The sequence below is a fragment of the Esox lucius genome, chromosome 19, assembly GCF_011004845.1.
Source record: "Esox lucius isolate fEsoLuc1 chromosome 19, fEsoLuc1.pri, whole genome shotgun sequence".
In the NCBI taxonomy this organism is placed as follows: domain Eukaryota; kingdom Metazoa; phylum Chordata; class Actinopteri; order Esociformes; family Esocidae; genus Esox; species Esox lucius.
Window position 1 is genome coordinate 22,406,100 of NC_047587.1, and position 14,837 is coordinate 22,420,936.

A 14,837-nucleotide genomic window follows, 5' to 3' on the forward strand; every position below is an offset into this window, starting at 1 on the left:
CCTCCTGACCCCTCCAGCATACAGCCAGCCTCCTGATTCCTCCATTACACAGAGCCAGCCTCCAGACCCCACCCAACATAGAGCCAACCTCTGTGTAATGGAACAAGCTTCATGCGTAAACAGCTAACAATAGAGGTGATAGCAAAATTCCCGATAATCATCTTATAATCTACCACAGCCACATGCTTCTGCATTCAGGGCATTCATCTTACTTTGATCTTAGCCTTTTCATCTTTGTCAGATATGGTTTTACATTGTAAATTATTGTGGAGTTCTGTGTGTTGTGGGAATACATTCCTAATTTCGTGCTTGTTAGTTTACAGTAGAGATCAGTTAAGATGAGGTAAGCGAAACCTCAGGGCTTATCTGTAGCCAACTGATTATGCTATGCCTATTTAAGGAGATCCAAGTCCTTTTTAACTTAAGGCTGGTATTATCTCTATGGTGGGATCAGGGGTCATGTGAAATACTTTACCTTGCAGGATAAATGCAGCCAGCATGGCAGCATCTGATGTTTTACACAGGAGGCGGCCGTGATACAGATCCCTCTTGATCTGCAGGAAGACTAGATATCTGGACCGGAATAAAAAAGGGGAAGAAGGTCAGCGATCATGGAACTATGTCACCTGCCTACTTTCAATCATCAATGTTCCAGACCACAGTTGTTAATTTAGATCTCCTGCAAAAAAGTAAATAAATGTCAAGACATAGCTACTGACAAATGTCGAAATAATGTTGATTTTCAGATTCCCATTGGGTACCTGGAATATTTCATTTTCGTCACAACCTTTGAAGGCACTGAGGCAAACAGCTGCTACCGTGGATTGATTGTGATGCAGTTCAAGCCTCCAAAGATAGTGCTGAACCCTAACACCTATGAAACAATGATTACTGTACAGCCGAATACTGATCCTGAAAGTGAATGTGACATGATATAAACCATTCAATGGGCTGTGGAAGATCATCCTGAAAACCAATTTCCCACAGCCCATACCCTAATAGAATGCCACTCAAGAAGCCATGTGTTAAAACAGCTATTTCCCCTTTTGAGCGACCCAGTTAAATGACAGATGCAGTGATTGTCTTGTAAATTCCCTGGTTTATATCTCTTATTTTCTTCTCTCTATTTCTTTCACCTGTTTTTAAAGACTTTGCTCTCGGTAGATTTGGACAGCCATGAATAAAATGTTATTCTGGTTTAATCTAAAAACGTAATCCCCCTCTGGTTTGGTGCATCCTGTCAGTATTTGATTATTTCAGATATTGAACGAAGGTCTATCCCACCCTACTACTCACAGGCTCTACCACATTCTTGCTCCGTTCCTCAGCCATCATTCCCTTTCTCCCCTTCCATAACTCCGTCCCGTCACACATCCATAATCCACACCATTTATTATCCATGCTCTGCATTCTGTGTTCACGTAATCTCACCTGAGTGTATGGACTTCCAAGACAGTAATGACTATGACTTGATCGGATCGGCGCGTGTCCACATGGACGCAGTGTAAATGACAAACAAACGCACAGACACAAGAAACTCTCTCACTCTCAGTTGCACACATACTTGCGTCTGTGATGTCATCATCAGGTTTCAGAGCGTACTCTGAGGGTGTTTAACAGCCCTATTGAGGGCGCGGTGAGACTTTTCTGGGTGACCTCATTGCAAACTGCACGGGGGATGCGGGAGTCAGGAGGAGAAATGTGCAAAAGTGATACCAATCTGAACTTGCTGGGGGCTAATCATGTATCATTTAGAGGAGTCTGCTAACAGTCATTGACCCTCAGCCTGCCTCATTCCATCAGCAAGCAGCCATCCAGTCGGCCAGAAAGCCAAGTACAGCCCAGCTACCGAGCCTTTCAATTTAGCAGCAATTCTTATTCCAAAGAGTAGGCTCTCTTGCCAGCTTACTTCGAAAGGCTTTTTACATACATCTCAACTTTACTTCAAACAGCAGTGTCTCTTTTTAATATTTATCACACTGGTTTTAGACAAAAAATGCTAAGATTTATTTTTATTATGGAAGCCCCTCAATAATGTCTCGAAAAACTAAGAATGTCATCTGCCCTTTCATCACGCAAACATCTCTGGGCAGAAAGTGTGGGAGAATGTGATAAACAACAGAAACTGTTCTGAAACTGCTTTTGAAAAGGCAGTTGTAACTGAAAGCTTTCTACACACCAAACCTCAACAGACGCAGTCCCTGACATGCAGCATCACACCAAGTCCTACCTGGTGATTTCCTCTTTGAGAGCGGCGGGGTCGGGAGGGTAAAACTTGACTCTGAGACACATGGTGAATGGAGGCTGGGCTGTCACCAAGGCAGAATAAAATAGTCAGGAACATTTCATGGTAAGAGTTCAAGTGATTATTCGTAAAAGACACTCTCGGAAAGGATCACGATGCTTGCGAAAGCTTAGTGTGTGGTAACCTGAACTCTGTGCGATTCGTAGACGGAAATGGAGTCTGACAAAACCATTTCAGTGAACATAAAAGCATTAACAATGGTAACAAATGTTAGAAAACATCCATGAGGCACTGAAACTGAATTATAATAGATAAAAAATATTATCTTAACTTCATATCACAGTATTATACAGCATATTAGGCTAACATAATCTCATTTAAGCTCCGTATCCACAACAAGCAAGAAACAGCTTGGGATGATATACAAAGAGTGCGGGTGAGAGATCTTGTGTCTAGATTATCTTTTGTTAGGATTTATGTGAGTTTTTATTCGGTCTACTTTCATATCCTCTCCAATGTAAAACCTTGATCTGTTTATATTACATTAGAAACTGCATATAATATAAACTACATGACAGTAGTCAGACGCCATCAGAGACCCCATGGTGATTATAACAACTATTTACTCAATTAAAATCATGATCATAAGACACTGGAAATACTTACATTTCATCTGCTTGGCAATGCACTTTGTGACCTCCAACCAGTGCTGTGTCAAAAACAAACAAGTCACGATCAAAGTGTGACAAAAATGAAACATGTCTTAAAAGCCTGCCACTACCGCCTGGATTAAACATGAGCTGTTACTGATGCTGAAACCACGGTCAAATCAATTCATATTACTTTACAAAATAGGTTAAACGCAATAGACAGAAATGACAGTTACACTGAAGACGTGTGAAAGCCAGTGTCATGTCAGCTTCACGCCTAAAACACACATACAAACACACATACACAAAGACACACACACCCAACTCGTTGTTCAGATCAAACACCTCAAACATCTCTAATCTGTCAAGAATAAAATAATGAATTATGTTCTATTCATATATTACAATACTGAAGGGACACAGTGAGAGACAGACAGGCATGTGGACAGATAGACAAACAGACAGGAGGATAGATGGATGGAAAGACAGACAGATGTGTAGACAGACATAGGGATGAACACACAGACAGGGACAAAATGACACTGTGTTGAAGCAGTCCTCTCTGGACTCAGGGGGTTGAAGGTCATTTATTGTTCCGCCAGTATACCAAGCCTTGTCACTACAACAGTCAATTCATATCCTCCATGTTCCAGGCCCCAATCAATAGAGCTGTAGAACTCACCTTGTCATCATGAACGTTGGCTTATGTACTGTACCGGTTTTGCCTCTGGCTGAGGGAGGGAACACGGTGCAACATGGGAAGAATACGCATCCACATGCACATAAGCCTATGACAAACACATTCACTCCTTTTGAAAAGCCATGCTTGTGTGAAACCAGCCAGGAGCTCCACCACCCAGACTGGAGGAGCCCAGCGTAAACCATCGCAACATTGAGTTTAAGCCCGTTCTTTAGCACGACTGGAACAGCATGGGGCCCCAATGGTGTTGCACCTGGTTCCCCCCCTAAGGAATGATGGTTGCATACATAATCCAAGATTCCCGGTCAGTCAGTCACCTCAGTGCAACATGAGAAGATAGTACAACCACTCTGCTAATCCGAAGAGGTGGGAGACTTAATGTGAAAATGATGAGGCACCACATCCAAAGACTTGAAGGGAGTTGATCAGAGCAGGTTTAAAACATTGCACATCATTGTTGACAGGTTTTACGCTGAGCTCTTATACACTGGGAGGTTGGGCTCCTGGCTACAATAGTCATGCATGAGAGTCAAACCCCTGTGGGATCGGTAGAAATTCCCTCAAGATGAACCTTGACCGTGGAAAAGGAATGGGCCTTCTCCAGAAGCTCCTCGGCACCAGGAGCCCATCCTATATGCATACCTCTCAGGGGCCCGACCCACAAGTCCAACTCACAGGGGCTCGACCCATACGCATACCTCTCAGGCCAGACTCACAGGTCTAACTCTCAGGGACCAGACCCACAGGTCAAACTCTCAGAGGCCCAACCCAGAGGTCAAACTCTCAGGGGCCTGATCCAGAGGTCAAACTCTCAGGGGCCTGACTCACAGGTCAAACTCTCAGCTGAGGGAGCCAGCAGCTGGGCCGGGACAACAACTGGCCGAGGAGACAAGTATATGGAAACCACAGGCATTTGGGGCAGCAAGGAGCTGCAAGATGCAGGGACAGACGCCCCCAAGCAACAGACCATCTGAGATGAGATCTAGAGGGGGCAAATGGCAAAAGGTGAGTCGTAAGCCTGTGGTGCTTGAATGCCACTTAGAAAAACAGCGGACAATGTAGGTTTTCTCACAAGGGGAAGAGATCAATCTGGGCCTTGCTGTACTTCACCCAGAGCCCCCACTAACGGGAGGAAGGAGCTTTCGAGGCAACAGGAAGACGGAACAAGGCCAAAAGCACCAGGTCTCCAAATAAAACCGGAGGTACTTCTTGTCATGAGGATAAATGGGCACAATAATGAAGCTTACTTCATATCGGTTGAGGTAAAACACTTCTGGGGCAAATTGTAGGAAAGTAGGAAATGCTCCATTAGCATTGTGAATTTGAAGGTGCAAAGAAAACTATAGAGAATACATCAGTCCAAAATGGGACAATGTCCCTTCTCTCTGTTCTTCCCGACAAAGCAATGAAGTTCGCTCTTTAAACCGCCAGAACAGACAACATTATCAGTTCCTGGAACTGGGGAGGTCTTGTGGCAAACTGAAGTTTGTAACCGGTATGATTTCACCATTTATGAGTACATGTAGATGATAAAGGTGATTGTGATGCCAGTCCCAATGTCTTCATGGGAACATTTACTCCCTTAATGTACACTACCCCCCTCCACCACCACTTCACTTCAACGTCTTCCACTAAATAGTCCTATGGTAGCACCAGAGATGTATTGTCTCAGAGGGTAAAACACACTGTCTGAGTGTCATGTTCATTCCTCAAGCAATGCAGCAACAACACATTCCTGAGGCATAGCCCTCAGTTCTCCACTTCTGCTGCTGATGAAGTGAGTGCCACTCTAAAAAGGTGTGTTATGAAATAAATAACATAACATTAATCTTCAATCTGGCCCTGTATATCATTGAACTGTCTACTGCAATTTGCTTCACCAAATAAAGACACACACAGACACACAGAGACACACAGACGCACATATAAATACACACTCAAATGTACACACTCACCCGCTGCTTATCTGGGTCCACATATCTGATGCCAAAGTAGTCTTTCTCCAGCAGATTGAGGTGGTGGCAGATGAGGTCAAACAGATATTGTCCTTTTGCATCCCGCTACAAGACAAGGAGCAAACAATTACATGACGGACTGTAAGTCATCCCAAGAAATCAGCACAAAAACAGCAAACAGAAAACAAGAAACCAGGCAAGCCTAGTTCAGCCGGGCCGCGATAAGAAGGAATGAATGTTGTTGCCCTGGCTGGATTCGATACGCGGTGTCCCATTTAACAGACTGTGTCTTTAACCACAATGCTATTTAGACAGCGAGTGTTGTTGCATGTTATATGTGTGTAGATTTTGGGTGTGCTTGTTTACCTCCTGCTTTGTCAAACCAATTAGTTGAAACTCCTCGGTTCTCAAAACTAGTTCCCTAAATGACCTATTAACATCCAAACCAACAACAGGTATAATGGGATCGCAACACAGTGACTCTGAAATGGTCCTTGTCGGTGAAGTTCGTCCATCGCAATATAACCGTAAACAGTTTTACTTGAGGCTTACTATAACGTAGCCAGAAAAGTTTTAGCCTAACCTGAAGTAAACCAAATGCCTACTTTGTTTGATCCATGGTGAGGATCAAACCCTGGTCAACTGCATGGCACTCTGCATCTCTAACCAGTACGCTATTTAACAACGTATAGCCAATCAATCAGGCACTCAGTAAGAGATATTCACTCTTTTTGGCCAGCTCTGTTAACACAGTCTGGCAAAAATAGGGATACTAAAAAGGGAAAGTTTTAGGGGTGGCTTTTAATAATAGTCGAATGTGCAGATTGATAGGATAGGACTTCAATATTACTGAGTCATGTCAGTCATCTGCAGAGTCTGGGACAGAAGCCCTCCACAGCTAAACCCAGGTGCTTAGATCTGAAGGGGTTGGGCTGATAGACTGGCCTCATTGACAACCCTCCCTCTCTTACTAAGATGTGGGTACACGCACAGGGCTGGGAACAGAGGCAGGGCAGGGAACAGAGGCAAATCAGGGAACAGAGACAGAGCTAGGAACAGAGGCAGGGTTGGGAATAGAGGCAGGGCTAACCACAGGGCCTTTTTCTCCATAGAATCACTGTTGCATATCAGATATCCCTGTTGATCCCAATCTACAAAAGGGATTCCTAAATAGCCCATCCCAGCTTCATTAAGGATGCCAGTGCCTCTATATTGATCTGGCACCAAATCTTATTTTCTCTCCCAAGAATACGATTAATCGAGGCCTGCACATTTCAAGTTGAAATTATTGTTATATTCTAAAGTTTAATAAAGTGATAAGGAATGGCTAAACCTAGTGTAATATATGTAACACTACAGGAAAGTGTAGGGAGGGTGATATAATTCTGAACCTTGAAGACTTGATGATAACTAACCAAGCCTGTAATCCAACACACTGTATTGTAGCACCGTTGGTTGAAACATATGGATGTGTTCATGGTTTTGCGTCACAGGTGGTGGCGTTGCTTAAGCCGCGTTTCCGCAAAAAGTACCCGGAACCTTTAGTCCCAGGAAGTACTTTTCAAGGAACTAAAATGCTCCTTCAGCCCAATTGTTGCGAGGGTTTCCAGGGCGGTCTAAAGACCTGCGAAAATCAGGCAAATAATTTCAGCGGACGTATGTTCTTTGACGCCATACAAAGCCACAGACAGGCATCTTTATTATATATGCGACACTGCAACATCACCGTAACCATGGAGGAGATTCAAGTTGTGCTGCTGTTGGTCGTGATTGAATGGTTTGCAAATGTGGTCATTGAGCCAACGGTGGCAAAGGGACGGGCAGTAGAAGCAAAGTGGATTCAAAATGATTCAGAATGATTCAAAATGCTACACTTAAAGCAAGTGAACAGATTCTACCAGCTATTGTGGAGATTGAGACTGATTCACGCCATCGCGCATTAATTTTTTTGTTCTTTATCTGTTGTGATTTAATAAATATTTCAGCAGTAAGCGAGACAGAGTGTGGGAGTTCTTCTGTTTTCAGATTTATACATACAGCCACTATACAAACATATTTGGTTCCACAACTATTTATTTATCTGCAAGAATATAGGTGTTAAAAACGAATGTGAAAAACACTGGTATAAATAACAACTAATAACTTACATTCATCAACCTTCTCCCGGCACTGTTTTCCGGTGTGAATAATGTTCAGCTCACTTAAATTGGATATTTAACAGGAAATTTTCCAATATTTTAACAGGATAACAGGGTATTATCCCATACACTTTATCATTACGGATCGCCGTTTCCAATTCCCGCTGGATTTGGTCCTAAAAACTCAATAAGGCCTGGATTTCGTCATCGGTGGTGTTCATGTGAATGGATAATGCATGCTGGTTCTCATCACTTTGTAGTTAATCATATCAAATGTACTTTAGGTTGCTGTCTGAATAGAAGACAGTGTCTGTCTGCTACACATGAGAAACAAATGCACAATAAGTTCCCTGGTCACTTAAATTATCCACCCAGCTTTTGTGTCACAGCTCTAAATACAACACAAACAATAGGCTTTGGAGACCAATCACGTGTTGAAATTAGTGCAGAGTTAAAATGTAATTTGGAGCTCCAAGGAAATGATCAAGAATCATTTAACTGCTTGCACCTAATCTAGAAATGTTCAGAAGGCAATATCTGGGTAATCATAGTTGGCAGCTTTTTTTATTTCACGTTGGAGTAAAATTAAATTATTTTACACAAATAATGAATCGTTGGAGACAGGAGAAGAAGGCACATATACTGTGTGTGATTGACATTGGCTGCTCGAATAGTTATATAAATGTATACATGTTCAGGATTTACCATTAAAAACAAATATCCTAACAACATCAGTTGCATGATTGACATTACCATGCAACAGATCACGTGCCCCAGAACATGTAAATATATAGCTATGACATTAATTAACTTTTATAGTTACCACGAAATAATGCATATTTCGTGGTAACGAAATACCCCTACCGTATTGTGCCTGTGTCCTGCTACCCCTGCCTCCTCGTGACTGTGTCCTGCTACCCCTGCCTCCTCTTGACTGTGTCCTGCTACCCCTGCCTCCTCTTGACTGTGTCCTGCTACCCCTGCCTCCTCTTGACTGTGTCCTGCTACCCCTGCCTCCTCTTGACTGTGTCCTGCTACCCCTGCCTCCTCGTGACTGTGTCCTGCTACCCCTGCCTCCTCGTGACTGTGTCCTGCTACCCCTGCCTCCTCGTGACTGTGTCCTGCTACCCCTGCCTCCTCGTGACTGTGTCCTGCTACCCCTGCCTCCTCGTGACTGTGTCCTGCTACCCCTGCCTCCTCGTGACTGTGTCCTGCTACCCCTGCCTCCTCGTGACTGTGTCCTGCTACCCCTGCCTCCTCGTGACTGTGTCCTGCTACCCCTGCCTCCTTGTGACTGTGTCCTGCTACCCCTGACGTATTTTGCCTGTGTCCTGCTACCCCTGCCGCATCGTTACTGTGTCCTGCTACACCTGCCGCAACTAAAGTTCTGGTACTTCGGGAATGTACTACCCCCAACTTTTTTTTGTGATAAAATAAATTCCCCAGAACTTAATTTAGACCCTGGTTCCTGCGGTGGAAACGCAGTGAGTTCCTCAAAAGGTTCCTAGTTCCTGGGTAAAGTTCCTGCGCTGGAACTCACTAGAATCCATTACAATACTAATGCATTACACCTTAATCCATTACGATACTAATCCATTACACCTTAATCCATTAAACTGAAGAAATGCTTATAGACATCAGTTGTGGTATGAAGAGATTAAGGCACTGGAGATCAGAAATAAGGCGAGGCCCTGACACCACTGAGAGACGCATCACATTCACTCAGGCCAACACGTAGTCCAGAACTCTAGAAAGACAACGTATTTGTATTTCCTGAGAATGTTGCCCTGCACCACACGTTGTCTTCCCTCTGCTGAGGGCTGCAGATATTAGCATAAGCTCACACCAGAAATGATTACAGTTTATTGGAGCACGGTAGTGATCTATCCGGCAGGCAGCAAACACATTTGCCCCCCACCCAGCCTACAACTGGAGAGATTCATACTGCAACCTCAGTCAGTCAGCTTAAAACTGCCAGTCAACAAACTAGTACAGAAGTGATCTGAATCTGGATTCTTTTACACTTTCTATTCACTGTAACACAGGTAACTGTTCTTCTGTTACCTGACATATTACTGTGAAACGTCAGGAAAACCACAGACCAAATCACTCAAATAACAGAGATCCATTACAATTCAAGTAATCGCAGAAGCAGTGCTAAACATGAATATGCTATCAATAAATGTGAATGGCCTGTTTATCTCCGAATGCCATTCAATTCTAATAGCAGAAGATGTGGACTGCCATCATGTCTGCTGTTAAGAGGATTGCGTCATAACTGTGATGTGGATATAGAGTGATAAATCCATGGAAAGGACAGAGATTAATGGTGGAGCTGATCACTGTCCTCCCTCCCCACCCAAGGCCCGCTAGCTATGGGGGACGTTTAACGCTAAATGGAGCTCAGTAATGGGATCACTCACTCGTCTTCATGTAAACTTTCAAAGGAACACGCTTCAAGGTCAATGACATGATGTGTGTAGGCAAGTGCTCATGCTTCTATTAATAAGATGCCAGCTTCTTAAAGCTGTGTGGGGGTTAGTCCAAATGGAACTCTATAAAGGAGGGGGAGGACATCTCTGCTTGACTTCTACAAGCTGTGTCTCTCTAGCACTATGTACAGTGGATGACAGTGAATCCATTTAGTGGCCTTGGAGGTGATGGCAATATGGTTAACCAAACCTATCCCCATAGCACATCCATGTATCCACCACGTCCCACTGCCTTAACTAGCAAACCAACCAGAGATGTTTCACGATGCCCTCAGAGCAGTTGGAGCAGTCAGAGTTTGTTTTTTATAATCTGACAGATGGGGAGCAGTGGACCTTGAATGTATATGCTTGAGCCATGCCAAGCGTAATGTGATGTGTTGGTGAACAGCAGAGGATTTTCGAAATTAGCTCCTGACACAGAGTGGACAGAGGCCTGTCGGGAATAAGATCCTTCTGGCCAAGCGTGGGAAACATGCTGCTGTTGGCCTGGACACAAGCTAACGGCTGCTGCTGGACAACAAGACATTATTCCCCTAAAAACATTGCGATGGTTGAGCTGGGAGCGGAGGTCAGCTTAGATCTGACCAGGGCAGTCTGGACTGTCAGTCAGCCTCAGTGACTCTGTCCTCATTGGCCTTGTGATGCAGTAGGCATGTCCCTGGGGGCAGCAGTCCACTCCAAGTCATAATCCAATCTCCAGATAACACACTTCATTAAGACAGGACCCTATCAGGCTTCCCAATTGAATCTCCGGCCAAATGTCAGCACAAGCACTCCTGCAGGTATGACAGTCTGACCTTTACACAGTAAGACAGAGTTCACGGGCCTTCATTGCCACAGTCCCTTCTAGATGGCTCCCTCACAGCCAGATCACAACTCAACAAAGAGATAATGCATTGTGTAAAGAGACAGTTATGAATTTTGGATAACACATTGGTCAAGATCACTTGATAAGATAAACAGCATTTCACTGGCATGATGAAACATATCCTATCACATATCTTCAGAATTACACTATATTTTGTTCAGTGGCTTTTGTTCGGAGGAGATTTGAATAAGTAAATAAGAAGTTGTGGAAAAGTACATTTTTACCAGGAAAAACAGGAAAGATATGTCTGAAGAAACTTTTAGAATCAAGATCACAAATTATTTGAATTTTATTTTAAAAAATCCAGTCTGCCCAGAGAAGTCACAAAAATGTCAGTAGGTTGTTCTGAAGCCACATTGTTGCTTTTACCTTTGTATACCCCTCCAAAACAATGTCTTCGGTTCAAGATACATACAAGAAAACCTTGTCCCACAAAACATGAAAATCAGATAGCACGCCACACTGTCATGACAACCACAGTTCCAGGTCCAAGTTAACCAACCTCCTGATCTGAACTACCACCTGTTTCTGTTTTGCCCCAAATGGAAGGACAGAAGAGACACAAGCAACTTCACCTTGGAGCTATCTGCAGCTGTGTAACAGATAAGAATGTTTTAGGCCTGGCGCCTTTGGTTCACGTCTAAGAACAGGGCATGCTGACCAAGGTCATTGGCTATCCTTTTCGTCCTTGAACAGTCTAAAGCATTTTTGGGCCCACTCTAACACAGTCCATTCATTACACTGGATTCTGCGTAGCAATTAAGCAGGTTTCTAATCAATAAACAATACAATACAATACATGCAGATGCCTATTGGTGTTCATAATTCAAGTGATATATGGGTACATATTTTCTGAGAAAATTCTGTCCCTAACAAAGTACACAGTGATTCACTGGCTTCCAAAAGCATCACCGGACAGCAAACCATGCCAAGAAGCAGCAATGAGAAAGCAAAAAGGTCTGAGAGACAGTGATGCATATGGGCGGACAATGACGCATTGAGGCTGACATAAAGCCTGGCTTTTGTTGCAGACAGTGATTGTGTTAGTATTCCATAACACTCCTCTCTCACCTCTATGGCTCTTATCCCTGAGTCTCTCCCTTCACCATACAGAACTCAACTGCATTCTTCTTCTCTAACAGGCTGTAATTGTAGGATCTGTATAATTGTGTGGTGGGAATAAAGGCTCTAATGACACTGGTGAATTCCAAATTAAAACTAATGGAGTGTCTTCATCTGGGCTGGTCATGGGTGATTAAAGGGTTAAAGGGCGTCCGACCAAACTATCAATAGATTCCGACCAATTAAATATGTAATAAAATCATATCTCTGATAGGGACACTGGTTGTTTGGTGTCAGCAGGGATATGTAGTGCTTGTTGTTGTGGCCTCTAGTACAGAATAGCACAGCATTATTTTACCCTAGGAGACATTTTCTAGTTGCATAGTAAGGGAGTCCTCTTTCCATACTTACTGTAAACAGACAGCAAACTCATCTGGCATATGAAATTATCATTGTAGCGATATCCAGAGAATGATTCATGAATTGTAAACTGTACTGACTGTTCTGCCATGGGAGTACAACAATGAAAAGGTGGGAATGCTTTTATTAGGTGTCAAACTACTTCATATGCAGTGGCTGCATTAATGTATGCTGGCTGCATTCATTTTGTCATTCTACTGTAATGCAGGAGGAAATGCTGCACCAGCAATAACAAATCCTCCATGTGATTCGCTTAATATGTTCCATGAAAATGGTTGCGCTGCTTTAACTGACAAAAGATAAATAGCACCAGTGTCCATAACGTTTGGGTACTTCCAAAAAGACAGCCAGAGGTCAGGTAAAGCTTAAGTCTTCACAACATTTTGATGGAACCGCATCCAGATTTGAATGGAACTGATTCCCAGTGTAGTTTCTAGGCATATATATATATTTACAGGGAGTTGTTTGGAGTCACACTATATTATTTCCATAGTTATTTCCATCAGAGGATACTAGCAATTTTGAAATTTGGTAGTGCATCAGCATTTTTGCTCTTTTTACTGTATGCCAGTTACTCAATTAGACCATGTCAGCTAAATGCAAAATGTTTGTTCTGTCTCATAAAACATTTTGTAGAATTGCAGAATGTAGATTGTACAGCAGGTGGAATCATTTAGTGATTATATAGCAATATTATCCCAAGGCCCAAACCAGCCTAATTGCTTCCCTATTTTCTAAGGTTACCCTTGAGTGAAATGTCCAGTTTCAGATGAATCATAAAAATGGGCTCCATGACAACACAGCAAAACAGATCATTAATAAAACATGATATTGTTTAATAGTGAGGGGGAGAGAAGCACGCCGCTGTTGACTCATGTGTGACTGGTGATTGTGTGTAAGGGAGGGAGGGAGGGAAGGAGGTGCAGGGAGAGGACAAGGAGCGCTAAACCCCTGGAGTAATTCATCTGGTTTCATTAGCAGATGACTTGCGTTAGCTTTCAGACCAAAAATCCATATTGCAGTACTTTCCCTACGTTAAAGTCATAATGATAATATAATGATACATTTTTTGCCCTAAATTTCCCATTAAAAGAACAGATTTTTCTCGGCTGATTGACCAGTGTGATAAGAAGCGGGGATCTGTATGGGAGGGTATGTATCGGTGTTTGACTGTAACACACCTGCCGTGCTCTTGTTGCAACAAGGGCAGTCCATTAATATTCATTGGATGGTTAAAAGGTGGGTTGCAACAAAAATGATTGATTAAAAAAGGCCTTTGGTATTGATCATTTTCTGTTTCTGATCCCAGCTCTACTCCGGGGCCCAGGCAGTGTGAGTAGCTGGAGTGGTTAATGTAGCGGGGCCTCTGTGAGGTTCAAGCTCAGACCCAACAGTCTTGACCAGCTGCATCACATCCAGTGGGTTGGAGCCCAGAGCACACAACACCATGCAGGCACAGACACGGCAACTCATCCAGGGTGCATTAAATACACTACACACAGCTCTGCATGGAAGGGAAAAGTAGATATATTGTTCTTAAGCCAATATCAGTAACAGCTGTTTAATGTTGAAAACAATTTACCATCACCCAGAAAATCCATATGTAGTTTTTCAATAAAAAATATAACATCAGACAGTCGTGACGAGCAGGTAGATATATGAAATGAATCCTTGAGCACTTATCACATCAATCAAGCAGTTAAGCTGTATTGATCCAGTAGAGTACCCTCCAATAGGGATGAGGGAGTTGGAGGGGGATGTACTGAACTGGCCAACCCAGCACTGCAGGAATTATATTCATATACAACTAATTACAACTAATACAACTAACACCATTTTGTTGTTGGGGAATTACGTTTTATTTGATAAAATCTGACTATGGTGTGCTACATCTTAGGCTGTCTTGTTCACTGGTTCAGTCACTATTAGTGTGATTGAACCAAAGGTGGTACCCCACTCTACCAGACACCTCTCTGTGAAATACTTTATATAATGTGGCTACACACTTGAAAAAGACTATTATAGTGTTCAATCTGCCCTGTTGGCCATGTCCACTTGAGCAGCTAATGCACACTACAATGTCCTCCCTAATATCAACCAAAATATGCAAGCAATATATTTATTCTTAACATAACCTAGAACTATTGTCATGTTAATTAATAAGAAATATGAAATAATTCATCAGCTGTATAATTAATCACAGTCAATATTATTGTTGTCTATTATTGATAAGCTTTGTTCTTGTTAATATATGTTGTATTTATTACAGCCTTGTCAAGTTTTTTCCTCATCCTTGCTACATCGTTA

At 42.8% G+C, this 14,837-nt stretch overlaps 1 protein-coding gene across 5 annotated transcripts in view; it reads right to left on the reverse strand.

Annotated features, from left to right (window-relative positions):
• LOC105025676 (FERM domain-containing protein 5) overlaps positions 1-14,837 on the reverse strand; it is an 82,927-nt gene that overhangs the window by 19,927 nt on the left and 48,163 nt on the right. For 4 of the 5 annotated variants that reach the window (XM_034288313.1, XM_034288317.1, XM_034288312.1 and 1 more), the window contains exons 2-5: positions 5,551-5,655; positions 2,912-2,954; positions 2,231-2,309; positions 476-573 (exon numbers count right to left, since the gene is read on the reverse strand). In XM_034288313.1, the coding sequence (XP_034144204.1) occupies positions 476-573; positions 2,231-2,309; positions 2,912-2,954; positions 5,551-5,655 (325 nt within the window). Of the gene's footprint in view, positions 1-475; positions 574-761; positions 875-1,564; positions 1,578-2,230; positions 2,310-2,911; positions 2,955-5,550; positions 5,656-14,837 lie in introns of those variants that run through there. The other variant, XM_034288318.1, reaches the window with a different exon arrangement.